This window comes from Boleophthalmus pectinirostris, unplaced genomic scaffold, assembly GCF_026225935.1.
Source record: "Boleophthalmus pectinirostris isolate CB_2022bp ecotype Guang Dong unplaced genomic scaffold, ASM2622593v1 HiC_scaffold_4, whole genome shotgun sequence".
In the NCBI taxonomy this organism is placed as follows: Eukaryota; Metazoa; Chordata; class Actinopteri; order Gobiiformes; family Gobiidae; genus Boleophthalmus; species Boleophthalmus pectinirostris.
Window position 1 is genome coordinate 9308092 of NW_026571353.1, and position 14206 is coordinate 9322297.

Sequence of the window (14206 nt, forward strand, 5' to 3'; positions counted from 1 at the left end):
TGGACAAAGTATGGTAAGGTATAGCTGGAATTCAACTCTAGCAATAGGGACCAGTCAGGCATGTGCACCCAGCCAGTATATATTTTGTGATTTTTTTATTTTTCTCATATTTTTACATTTACCTTGGATAAAAACGGTTAACTTTTCTGAGTTACTCCTCTTGAGAAGCTGTAATACCAAAAACTGTCAAATTAATCACATAAAAATTGTGAAGCCAAAATTGTGAACTAAATGGAACAATTTATTTATTAAAAATGGTATCAAAATCTTGTCTTGTCTCGTTCTCATGAGCCAAATCTCGTGATATGTCTCTTCTCATAGAAATTGTGTCTCGTCCCATCCCTATTGGACGAAATACAGTATGTTAAGGTATAGCCGGAATTCAACTCTTGCTATATGGACTATTCATGGCTAGACTTGTCAAAACACTAAAATGTTAAAGTTAAAGGTGCATTGTGTAGCTTTTCTGGTGGATGGTCCATCGAATGTACACGTTACTGCTTTGTCAGGAATGTTTTACAGTATGATAGTAAACCTTTCTTTCTTCATGGAGACTAAACCAGGCCAAGCTACAGGTCAGATCTGTGGAGAGGAAACCCCGCTCACAGTCAGAATGCCTGTTTTTCAGGGTATTTTTGCACCATAAAAGCACCTTTCATTTAATAAATGTAAGGTAATGCTGCATAATGTGATAGTATGGAGCATTTCAAGTAGAGTAGTGACATTTCCATGGAATATTTGTCTGACCCTCTACCGGAAAATTTACACATTGCAAGTTTAAGTAGATTTTTTCATGTGATATTTTCACTTTTACTTGAGTAATCTTTTGCCCCAGTATTTGTACTTTTACTTAAGTAACAAAATTGAGTACTTCATTATACTCCCACTATGTTGTAACAATGATAGTGAATAGACCAGCCATTTTACCAGCTCTTCACCCCAGCAGAAACAGAGATAGAGACAGCTACTCACCCAGTCAGAACCACCACAAAGTCCATTACATTCCAGCCGTTTCGCAGGTATGAGCCCTTATGGAAAGCAAAGCCCAGAGCGATGATCTTGATACCAGCCTCGAAACAAAATATTCCAATAAAGTAGGGCTCCGTGTCATCCTGCGGAGATAGAGAGAAGAGTTAGGGGAGATGGGTGATGGGTTGTGGTGTATTGGAAATAAAACATTGCTTTTTGGAATTATATTAGAAGACTATGTTTGAGTGTGTAAAAGATGAAACTTAAAGGTGTACTGTGTAACTTTCCAGGTGAAAGGTCCATCACCTGCTTATTTCTATGGAGATGTCATTGCTCTGCCTGGAATGTTCCACAGTATGACATTAAACCTCTCTGCCTTACATTTATTAAATTAAATTTAAAATTTTATAGCTCAAAAATACCTAGAAACTTCTGGTCTGGTTTGGTCTCCATGATGATAGAAAGGTTTAATACCATACTGTGAAATATTTCAGACAAAGCAACATCTGGATGGAGAAAAGCATTTGACTGAGCCTCCACCAGAAAAGTTACACAATGCACCTTTAATGATATTGTAGACAACATTTTTAAAAGGCATAACATATTTTCTTTACAATATACCATACTTTTGTACAATGAAAATACACAATTATTTAAAGCATTTTACACAGCCAAACTCCAACTATGTACATTTAGGCACAAACTAACAAAGTAACTTCAATACAGAATGAGAGTTATTTTATTATGTTGTGAAATGCAAGTTAACACTGATGAGCCATTTTGCTTGTAGACAGTGTCACCATGTAAACATTAAGGCCTCACTTCTCCATAGCCTCATTCAACTGCCCCACTCTGTACAAACCAGTGCACCTGCTCGAGGCCACCCGCAGAGAAAAGCCTCGCCCGTCAGTGAACAGACAACAGCAGAGGAGGGCAAATGACGCTGTAAATCTATTGTACTGCATTGAACAAAAGCAATAAAGCACTAGCCTGTATGGGTGACAATGCCTTTATAAAGTGTTTGTTTTTGTTTGTTTCTGTAGGTCACCATGGAAGTTTTTTTTTTTTTTTTTTTTTTTTTTTTTAATGTAACTATAGTATAAGAAACTTGGTGGAGAGTTTTAGGGAAATACAATTTTAGGTTTTAGGATGAAGGTTGACTAGCAAAACATGTATAAAAACTTCACAATAAGTAGATGCAGTCATCTTTATCAACTAATTGTACAATATGTAAACTTTTCTGGTGGGGGGTCCGTCTGCTACTCTCCATGGAGATTATTCTAAGCAAAGCTAGAAGGTTCCATGGCATTAAAACTATCTATATCTAAAGATAAACAGGTGATGCACCTGGCCGAGTTACAGGACAGATCTGTGTGGAGGTGACTCCGCTCAGGGTTTTTCAGGGTATTTTCTTTACAATAACAACAACTATAATTGAATAAGGGATGTAACTAAATCAAAATTTCTCTCTCTCCAATATGATATTTATTGCAATTTTTTGTAGAGGCTAACTAAATTGTGAATATACTGTTTTTTCCTTTAAAATGCCTAGACTAGCCTTTGTTTCTGACATAAACCGAAGAATTAAGATTTAAATGTGCTTAATACGTTATTTCATTGCGTATATTAAACTAAAATAGAGCAAAGGATCATGGTCTATGTAGTTTCCTGTTTCTTGTAGTTATTACTGCACCATAACAATGAATTTAAGCAAAGAGACCTCGTTATATTATGGTTCACGATATTACTGAGAGACTTTTGATGATACAATATTACGATATATCGGTTATTGTTACATCATTAAATTGAGTAAATGCAAAATATACCCTTTTTGTACAATACTGTGGGACAGCAATAACATCTCCATGCAACAACATCCAACGTAAATGGCAGACCTTCCATCAGAAAAGGTACATACTGTGCTTTTAATATTACTAAGAACAGTACATAAAAATAAATATTAAAAAACATTCAAAGTAGAACTCACGTCAGGACCATATCAGGACTAAACCAGAAGAAAAAAAACTGCATGTAGTATAAATACAGTAGGTGTGCCGCAAAAATACTTCCACCAAGCGTGCATTGCATACACAGAAATATGAAGAATTTGAAAAACAAACCCAAAGCAATTAGGGTCATTTGCTGCATATTTGGTTACATAAATTATTACACACTCGTTTGTCTACTACTGAGCCTAGTATTGCCAACATATGCACTTTGAGATGTGACAGCAGGCTTTCAAGACCGGGCCTAATCAATGGGCATTATCATTGAGTCTGCCTAGTGTCTATAAGGCTAGACTGTGAAGGAGCAGATCAATGATGACAGCAGCTGGGAGCTTCAAGCCTGAGGGAGGGACTTTTCATTCTCAAAACGCGCACTTTGCCCCTAACCACACCACTATGGATTTTTACTGGACTTAGAGGGCTCCCCAGTTCTTTTCTACGTTGGCTCGTTACAATAACAGAAGTATTGTCAAAAGTCTCACAGTAATATCAGAGGCCATCACAATATATTGAATTACAAGTCTCTTTGCTTAAAGGGGCATAGGTTGGGTGTCTTACTTCTATAGATGTGTCATTGCTCTGCCTGAAATATTCCACAGTACGACAATAAACAGCTCTGCCTTACATTTATTCAATTACAGGTGGTTTTACAGCTCAAATATACTTAGAAGAACAGGCAGTCTGACTGTGAGTGGAGTTGTCTCTCCACAGATCTGACCTGTAACTTGGTCTGGTTTAGTCTCCAAGAAGGTAGAAAGGTATTGAGAAAAGTATCTGACGGATCCTCCACTAGAAAAGTTACACAATGCACCTTTAAATGAATAGTTATGGTGATTCTAATGTCTTTCTTTATGATTTTAATGTCACAAAGAGAGACAATCTTGTGATTTTAATGTCTTTCTTATCCTGTTAAGCACTTTGAATTACTTTGTGTATGAATTATGCTTTACAAATAAACTCGCCTTGTTTTGCCATGGTGCAGCAACACCTAAAAAAACAGAGGGAACTACATAGGACATGATCTTTTGGTTATTAAACACTTTTAAATCTTAATTCTTAAAATTATAACAGTACCAAAGGCTTGTCAAGGCTTTTAAAAGGAAACTGTAGTAGCCTCCACAAAATATCTCATTAAATATAAATCCGTGAGCTGTATATCCTGAAAATATCGTATCGAAGAATTTTGATTTCGTTACATCCTTAGGCTCAGTACTGGAAAAGGCATAACTGAAGGAAAGGGGGGAGTGAGGAGGTTGGGGGGTGGGTGGGGGAGGAGGAAACAGCAGGGGTAATACGAGGTAACGATGCCCAGGGACGGAGTGAGGAGGCTGGGATCAGAGGCAGCTGAGTGGGGGGTCCTCTCCACCTGCAGAGCGCTGGAAGAGGCACCCTGGCTCACTGTGTGTTATTACAAGCTTCATTAAAGGTGCATTGTGTAACTCTTCTGGTGGAGGGTCCATCACCATCTGGTTTCTATGGAGACGTCATTGCTCTGCTTAGAATGTTTCACAGTATAACAGTAAATAGCTTTACCTTATGTTTATAGCTCAAAAATATCTAGAAAAACAGACATTCTGACTGTGACCAGGGTTGCCTCTCCACAGATCTGACCAGTCACTTGATGTGGTTTGGTCTCCATGAAGATAGAAAGGTTTAAATGATTTATTTTATTTATTTTTTTATAATTATTTTTGGTTTCTTTAATGTTACCATGTGGCCTTGTATTAGTTCTGTTTTGTTTTTTTCCCCAGTACCGATACTTATTCAAATGAGTATCTGTTAGTATTCATTAGTATCTAGGTACCCACTTTTACAACGCAACACTGGCATGGTATAAAAATAACAGCAAGTAGTTTAGTTCTTGTATTACATCACATTAATTAACTGGTGATTTCATATTACTCAGTGTCCTTGAATAGCCCTGTTTTATTTTAAAAGGAACCAAGCCACTGAAGTTTAAACCAAGGCCACGCTGAGAGTCACGTGATGTATAAGTATAATGGCTCTAGAGGACTGAACACAACGAAATATATGCAGCAGACCCCCCAAGCAGGAACTAACCGGCTCCAATGAAGACTGCTACATTTACTGCTAATGTAAATTATGAAATCCCCCACAGACGAGCTTTATTGACAAGTCTAATCAGTCTACGGTCTCTTAGTATGACGCTCTTACTTACAGCTGTCCTGGGGCTAACTGACAGATAATGGTAATAGATCTGTGCCAATGGCCAGTCTGATATTCATCACCATTATTTAAACTTTCAACCAGCAAAACAACAGAAAGAACTAGTTTGAGTAGGTAGGCCTGTCATGATAATGACTATATAGACTTATCGTTCAATACATGAAAGCTGGGAACTTTTGGGTTATTTTTTGACTATATAATAACATTTAAGATGTAAAAGGTTGAATTAATATTATTTAGATTTTATTTTATTTAGATTTTTTAATTTTGTTTGTTTGTTTGTTCTTTTTTTTTTTTTACAATATTGCAGATTTAGAATATTTTTGTAGTTTAAATCTGCTCTTGTTATGGTATTTTCAGTTTAAACCAACTGGATTAGCATTGAAACTGGCAACCCAAATGACACGTCTTGATTTCTGATTGGATAAATGTCTTTGAGGACCAAAAAATATAATTATAACCAGCCTCGTCATCATGAAATGGTTATCAGTAAAAGCTACATTTGAACATAACTACCTCATATCTGGGGACACGGGTAGGTCTAAATCTTGGTTCCTTAGTTTATGAATGAATTCGTGTTTTTTCATAGATTTTTTTATGTCTAAAAGTGGACTGTGTAACTTTTCTGATGAAGGGTAAGCTACCTGCTTGTCTCCATGGAGACAATTACTATTTTGCCTTGATTATTCCACAGTATGGAAATAAACTTGGTAAGATCTATGAAGAAGCAAGCCTGCACATGGAAGAATTAATGTTTTTTTAAGATTTTTTTTTGGAACATCCCAGGTAAAAAGAAATAACATCTCCATGGAGACAAGCAAGTAATGGACCCTCCACAAATTGAAGTTACATAGTACACCTTTAACTTTTTTTTTTAATTGCCAAGTATAGCTATCAAGTATTGCATCTTTACCTCAGATCTTGCAGCCCTAGTTTAGAGCATCATTAATTGTAGACTATCTATAGCACCATTCATTTTTCTCTGTTTCTTTTTCAGGGCACACCACAGCGCCTCACCTACCTGCATGATCTAACCCTGCTCTCTACATCCTCTTCTCTTACACTAAATAACTTCAAGCCATTTTTGACTACATCCATGAACCTTCTCCTTCTCCTTTTGGAAGCTCTAATCTCACTACCCAAATATTTACTGTCCCTCCTCTTTAGTATATTACCGAGCCAAAGAGCCTGTTCCAATGGTGGAAGGTAACAAAGTAAAAGTAGTAAATTACTATACTTAAGTCAAGTACAGATACTTAATTCTACTTAAGTACATTTAACAGTGGGTACTTTTTTACTTTACTGCATTTGAGAGCAGTTATCTGTACTTTCCGCTCCACTACAGTTTCGAGTTGGACTAAAAAGTATTTCTCATATGAATTTAAGGGTTATTTTTTGTGGTAACATCCTGACTAAAGGTTTTGAGCTCAAGCTTCGGCTTTCAGCAAGCAAAAATAAATTTCATAACAAAAATTTTAAAACTGATTCACACTCCAACAGTTGACCGAAATATGGTTTAAAGTCAATCATAAATAAATCAATTTTTAATCAATATCACTACATTTTAACAAATTAACACTTGTGTGAAATACTTTTACTTTTTACTCTTAAAGTACTTCATCCAAAGCAAACCAAAGCAAGTATTCCTAGTCCAATCCAAGCTCCTTTCACTCAGATATCCTCCTCCAGTCTTGCTTAAGTAGAACATCTTGCAATCCTTTATAAAGCTGATGTAATTACAATACAAATACAATACAAAACATACAATATAAAACATATCTATCAGTATATTTTAGTAGACTAATGCATGTTTTCTGATAATGTGCAAGCCTAAAGCTAAACACTATCTCATAACATTCAAGTATGCTAGGTACAGACTCTGCTAATCAGCACCAACCAAGACTGCAGGCCATTTTTGAATTTTGCATTTTGTAGATACATAAATAAAGTGCGTAATGGTAAGAATCATGACAATTTAGGGACTGAAGAGATTTTAAAACGTGACTTACCAAACGCTCTGACATGGGCGTCTTGTCTGAGGCTGGTAGATGCTGTTCCAATGCCAGCACGATGCAGTTTGCGATGATAGTAGCCAGGATCATGTACTCAAAGGGAGTAAGAACATTGTTAAGGAAACTTCGGAAAGACATTACAAAAGTATACATACAATAAAACAGAATATATATCGCATTAAGCGACTTTACCAGAGTCATGTTATCATTTGGGCATTAAAAAACACATAAAAGCATGATGATTTTGGGAAGAAAAAAAAAAAAAGTAATACAGGTTTGTTTATCCCTAACTTCCTTCGTAATCCAAGTCAATAATTTTGGACCATCAAAGCCTCATACTTGTCATATTGTGAGTTACTTTAAGGTTTTCTACCTGTAATTTGTGTAAATATATCCAGAATCATGTACTCAAAGACATTGCAAAAGTATACATACAATAAAACAAAATAAATATACCATTAAGTGACTTTAGCAGAGTCATTTTATCATTGGGTCATTAAAAACCAGATAAGAACATGATGAAATTTTAAAGAAAAGACATTTAATACAAGTTTTGTTTATCTCTAATCTTCCTAACCCATATTAATAATGCTGATCATATTGAGAGTTACTTTGTGGCTTTCTATCTGTATTTTGTGTAGATATAATATTGAATCCAATGGCGCTGTAATGTGGTTTAGTCCTGGCCCAGTTAAGGTCTAATGTAGTCCTGGTTTAGTTCTGCTCTCATCTAGGTTTAGAAGGCATATTATGTTTTTATTCAGGTATTTAGTATTAAAATATAACATACACATCTTCATTTTACATTTTTTCTTCACTTTAAAGTGCAATATTGATCTAAAACAACTAAATAATATAAACAGTTCTCATTGATTTCCAGTCCAATACTGCAGGATTTATAGACCTTGGCTCTTTGGAATTTGCTTAAGCTTAAGATTTTCATGTACTTACGTTAAGTTTAGAAAATGGCTACATGACATTTTTTAATCCTGCCTGACTATTATCTATAATATCTTGAACAATCGCAAGTAAGCACTGGGTTGTGGGTGGAGATAGGGGGCAGGTGAAAACTGCAATTTTCAGAGCACTCAACCCTCATATGCAGAACAATACAGGATTATTCAATATGCATGAATCAATCCAGTATAACTTGGAGTAAAATAAGACTACTGCTTGAATCCTGGTCTTAATACCATATCCACCAGTGACATTTTCACTCTCTCTATTACTATAACTACAACATATGGCCATAGCATGACTTAATAAACAAGCTTACACCACTAACATAAATGTATTGCTTATGAAATCTACTCTGACAGGCACACTAAATAAATGTGATGAATAAGGAGCTGGTTACGTGGGTATGTGCAGTTGATTGGTGTGTGTTAGCGTTAATCCCCCCGTAAATGCTGATATGGCTATGAACACATATGTTACGGAGCTGTTAAAAGCCCCCCGAGGCCCCTAAAACCTGCCAGGCGTGGGAGAGGAGGGAGGGGAGAGGGACGGGGAAGCGTAGGGGGGGATTTTTGGAAGAACAAGCTGATGGACCATAGATTGGCCCCATAGCCGCTAAGCACTATAATGGATCACCCTGTCCGCTGCCGTGATTGCAGTTTGCTAGGAGTCAAAATTAAGGGGTTTGCAAAACAGATTTTAAAACGTCGTCTTCTTTAGTGAATGAAAGTGACACTAAATTTGTTCAATTGTCACAGTTAAAGGTAACAATTAAACACCAGCTATTTATATTTCAAAGTGAAGTCAATTAGAGATGATAATTAGAGGTAAAATCTAGGTCCAAATGTAGGATTAAAGGTTCTATATTACACAAAATTTACTCTAAGCCAGGTTATAATACCTCCTCAGAAAGATTCACCATCATTCACACATGTTTGAGTAATCCTTTTAATAGTCTGTCTGTATCTACAAAGCTCAGAATGCTCTGTTCTACCTTGTGATATCATAAAGTGGTAGTTTTAAGGTTAACAGCTACTTTTTACCTTTAGTTCAGTAGAGATTGGCAACTCCAGATCTAAAATTATCAAAATAATTCTAGTGAATGTGCATAGAGTTTAAAAACAGTGGAGTACTTCCTGTATTACCACATGACAGCACAAGGTGGAACAGAGTGTTTTCCGTTTGAGAAAGGAACTCGACCTAAACTTGCAGGATTTGTGTGTTAAACATGTGTGAATGAAAAAAAAAACCCACAACTCCATGTATGTTTGTGATGAGGGAACAACATTATAACAGATCAGAAAATAGCATAATATAGGCACTATGTCACTTTTCTGGTGAAGGGTTCGCTGCCTGCTTGCCTTCATGGAGATGTAATTTCTTTGTCTGAAATGTTCCACAGTAAAGCATTAATTTATCTAGGTTGTATTTATTTAATTGCAGGTTTAGTTATTTCATTGTGAAGGACACTGCATCAGAAAGACTACCTTGTACAAGCTAGGTCAGATATATGACTAAACTAGGTCTGTGTTGTAAAAATCAGGAATTAAAGGTCTAAATCAGGGAAAAACTGGGTAACGAGGTCTACCCATTCATCAGAAAACAAGGCTGAGTCAGCACATACATAGAGAAGAACAGGACAAGTACTAATATACCTTCAAACCAGGTCAAAACTGGTGAATAGCAAGAAAAAAACAAGACCAAAGTAGGTCTAAAACTGGGACAAATCAAGACTCTACCAAGTAGAACTAAACCCATGACTAAGGAGAGTGTTAGTATAAACAAGGACAAAACCAGAACTAAACCAGGACTAAAGCAGGTTTAAAGGTTCGAACGCAATGTCTGACTCAATGTCTAAAATATAGGACAAAACTGTGAAACAAAAATGACTCAACTTGAAGACTGAACTTGAATGCAAAGTCTTAGTGTGGATAAACAAGGGCCAAACCAGGACTAAACCAGGTTCTAAGGTTCTAACGCAATGTCTGACTCAATATCTAAAAGATGACATACAGTAACCATGAAACAAAAATGACTCAACTTGAGGACTGAACTTAAATGCAGAGTCTCAGTATGGATAAACAAGGACGAAACCAGAACTAAACCAGGACTAAAGCAGGTATTAGTGTTCGAACGCAATGTCTGACTCAATGTCTAAAATATAGGACATAAACATAAAACAAAAATGACTCAACTTGAGGACTGAACTTGAATGCAAAGTCTTAGTATAGATAAACAAGGACCAAACCAGGACTAAACCAGGTTTTAAGGTTCTAACGCAATGTCTGACTCAATTTCTAAAATATAGGACATAACCATAAAACAAAAATGAGTCAATTTGAACCAAGGACTGAACTTGAACACAGTATTAGTTGAAATAACCAGGACCAAACCAGAACTAAACCAGAACTAAAACTGATCTACAGTATTACTTCCATGTCTAAAGCCCGACTAAAACATTAAAGATGCACCATGTAACTTTTCTGACATAGGGTCTTCCACCTTCCTCAAAAATACCTTGGAAAAACAAGCAATCGTATTAGGAGTGGGTCTCGTCTCCATGGAGATAGACAAGTTTAACGCCATAGTGTGGGACATTCCAGGCAAAGCAATAACATCTCAATGAAAACAAGCAGGTTGCAGAGTCTCCACTAGAAAAGTTACATCTTACACATTTAACCAAATAAACTAAACAAGCACTTGAACTTTAATGTCTAGAGCACCATCAGAACATGCGTACCACCTCCAGCCCAGACGCCACAGTTTGAGAACCACTGCATTAAACCCTGCAGCATCCAGCCTGTATAAATGCTTGCTCAGCATCAGGGGCTAACCAAGCAGCCACTTAAATAATGTACGCCATTACAACTAAATTTGAATTAATTGCAACGCCTGTGTTCCCATGCTGACTTTGCTACAGAAAGTATCCAATTTTGTGACAATGAGAAATGACTTTGCTTACGAGTCAATACGCAAAAGTCAACAGGTGTAGGAGGGGACAATTATTCATCCGTAGCGTATTATTAGGAATCAGCTCTTTCCTTTAGTTTCCCCATTATTGAGTGAGGAGTTGCTTGTTTGTCACACCCCATGCCGAAACTGCCTTGATACAAGCGTTGGAGAATTCAGCACCACGGACAGCGCCAGCACCACCAGTCACGACCGCAGAAGTAAGGCATTTCAAGAGGCAAATAGGTCAGGAAAACATGAAGAACGGGGGAAAAAAACAGAGAAACGTGGGAGAAATTCGAGATTCTTATTCCTTTTACATTTACATACACTAAATACATAAGGGTGGGCAAAATGTAAGATAAAGTAAGGCATTTCAAGGGGCAAATAGGTCAGGAAAACACAAAGAATCGAAAAAAAAACATGGAGAAACTTGGGAGATATTCGAGATCCTAATTCCTATTACACTTACATACACTAACTACATTAGGACAGACAACATGTATTATGAGTTCAACAGACTAAAGCTGTCTATTTTGTTTCTATTACTGATTATAGATTCCATGTAGAGTAGTTTAGGACACATTCCAACATTTAATTTACTCTTTTGTTATTTTTTTTGAGCTATGGGTTTGTTTTTTTTGTTTTGGTTTTTACTTTGAATTTTACATCAGACTGAACTGAATGAATTTGCTGTATTTACACAAAACTTTCACATACTTAAATGTTTTCCTGATAGGTGAATGCTGTTTGAAAGTTAGTACTGAAAAATTATGGGTCTCTGAATTATGTGACCCATTGAAACTAACTTAAAAACAAACTTTTTGACAAAAGTTGTGTCCCTTGTTGGGTCCTGGTTTGAGCCCAGTTTAGTGCAAATGTAAGCCTAGTTTAGTCCTGTTATAGTCCTGGTTTAGTGTTGGTCTAGACCAGGATTAGTTCTGAATTTAGTCCTAGGTTAGTCCCAATTTTGATGTAGTGCAAATGTGAATGCAGTAATGAGAATGGATTTTTATAATAACCTTGGGAAGTTATTTACACACAAGTACATTTTCTGATTTAAAAGGAAAAAACAACACTGTGTAAAAAGGATATGGCCATTCTGTGATCTTTTTGGCGTATTTGCGTATGATATTGTCCTCGCTGAAGATGAAGAGCGAGCGGTTGACTGTGAGGCAGTTTTGTTTGACTGGTATGGGGTTGTACAAGGCCATGGTCCGAGCCCTCTGAGCCATTGTCTGCTTGTACATCCTCTGACCACCAGGAGGCGCCCCACCCGGCTGCCGACTCGCTGCCCCTCTGCCCGGGCCCGCGGGACAGCCCCCTCCATAGCGGCTGGACAGTTCGTCGTCAAAGCGAGCCATTCTTGGATAGCACAGATGTTGTTGCTACTGGAGAAACCAAAATTGACACTAGAAAGGAAATGGAGAAGAAGCATCACAACATACACAGTTGTCCCAAGTTTTTAGCCGTGTGTTTTTAAATCGGTCAAATCACTGCTGTGAAAAAAAAGGGGGGGAGGGGGGACTGGGAACTGCTTGAGGGCGCCCAAGTCCTGTCCAGTTATTCAATTATGTGTGGTAAAGAGATGGTTAAAAATCTTAATTGGAGAGGCCCCCCGCAAATTGTTGCCCAGGGCCCTTAAAAACTGTACAGTCGCCACTGCGTGTATCGTCCCCGGTGAGAAGACTCCAACATTCAGCTCAAAAGAAACAAAAATCTGTTACCTCCTCCTCTTTGGTACTTCCCACGTTTTTACTCTCCGCGACATGAAACGCAAAGTTGAGCTTTTCAGAATCCATGATGCATCATTTTCTTGGGTGTTCCCCGCTCCTCTGGCAGCTGGCTGGCTGCCTGCCTGCCCCGGTGCTCGTGGGGAGCTAAATTTCACTTGCGACAACGCCACAAGTCCATGCGATCTGCAGGGTGGGCATTTGCCAAAAAAGAACCGCGAGACTTAGGCTAAAAGAACACAAATCGCGCAAGTGGCTAACAGACAAATCAAAATACTCGTAAAACACGTTTATATTCCTCTAAAAGAGTCGTTTTCTTGAGTTAAAAATCTCAATCAAACCTCGTAACGCCCCGTCTTGACAAAGCCAGTCGCTGTCAGCCTCCTCCGAGTGCTTTCTGGTGGAGAATTCCCGTCTGGGCAGCGCGGTGTTTCCATGAAGTCGGCGTTACGTGAATGCGCGCAGAGACACACGCTTCGGTCCAGCTCCTCGGGCTCGGAGTGCAACGACCACGTGACCCACCTGGACCAGCCCTGTCTCCATAGCAACAGGGAGGAGGAGAGATACAGCAACATGCACGCGGCCGCAACAAAGCACAGGCATGACAAACGAAATAAAGGGGGGTTACTGCTAATTGAGGGTAATGTGGTCTTCTGTGCAGTTTGAAGGAATATTACAGTGAGAAATGAATGTCATTGTCAAGAGGAGTATGCAACTCTGATTTGCAAAGTACTCTTAACCAAAACATAGAAAACATAATGATAGGTCTACAGTCCCTGACAAAAGTCTTGTCGCTTATCCATTTTGTAGAAACAAAAGCTTATAACCTGACTTTAAATTAATTGATTGGTTTTTGAAATGTCTCATATGAAAGCTAAAACCCTCCCAAATTATGGTCAATATACTAAAATAAATTTGCTTCACTGAAGAAAGATTGATCATTTAATGAACACAGAAAGGTCAGATTTTGGCAAGACAAAAGTTTTGTCGCCTACAGAAAATTGAACAAATAATTTACTTCAAATACAAAAATATGTTGCATAACGTCAGTGAATTAAGTAGTGGTGCTGTGAGATCCATATTTAATATCTTGTATGACTTCCATGAGCTTGAAGGACTGCATCCATGCGGTTCGACAATGATTCATACAATTTGTTGATGAAGTCATCAGGAATAGCAAAGAAAGCGTCTTACATGCCTCCCAGACTTCATCAAGATTCTTTGGTTTTGCCTTCCATGCTTCCTCTTTCATTCTACCCCAGTTTTTTAATTGCCTTTTGTTTAGTGTTGGTTTCTGTGCACTGATTCGATCATGGAGGCCATTTCGAGACAGAATTCTACAAACTGTTGTGGTTGACACAGGGACTTGAGGTGACCAGGCCTGGTGGAGCTC

At 37.7% G+C, this 14206-nt stretch overlaps 1 protein-coding gene across 1 annotated transcript in view; it reads right to left on the bottom strand.

Moving 5' to 3' along the window:
* Positions 1-12444, bottom strand: part of cacna1ba (calcium channel, voltage-dependent, N type, alpha 1B subunit, a) — a 207398-nt gene extending 194954 nt beyond the window's left edge. Inside the window, exons 1-3 of the mRNA XM_055161489.1 lie at positions 12176-12444; positions 7172-7277; positions 973-1112 (exon numbers count right to left, since the gene is read on the bottom strand). Coding sequence (XP_055017464.1) covers positions 973-1112; positions 7172-7277; positions 12176-12444 — 515 coding nt within the window. The remainder of the gene's footprint in view (positions 1-972; positions 1113-7171; positions 7278-12175) is intronic.
* Positions 12445-14206: the final 1762 nt, after the last annotated feature.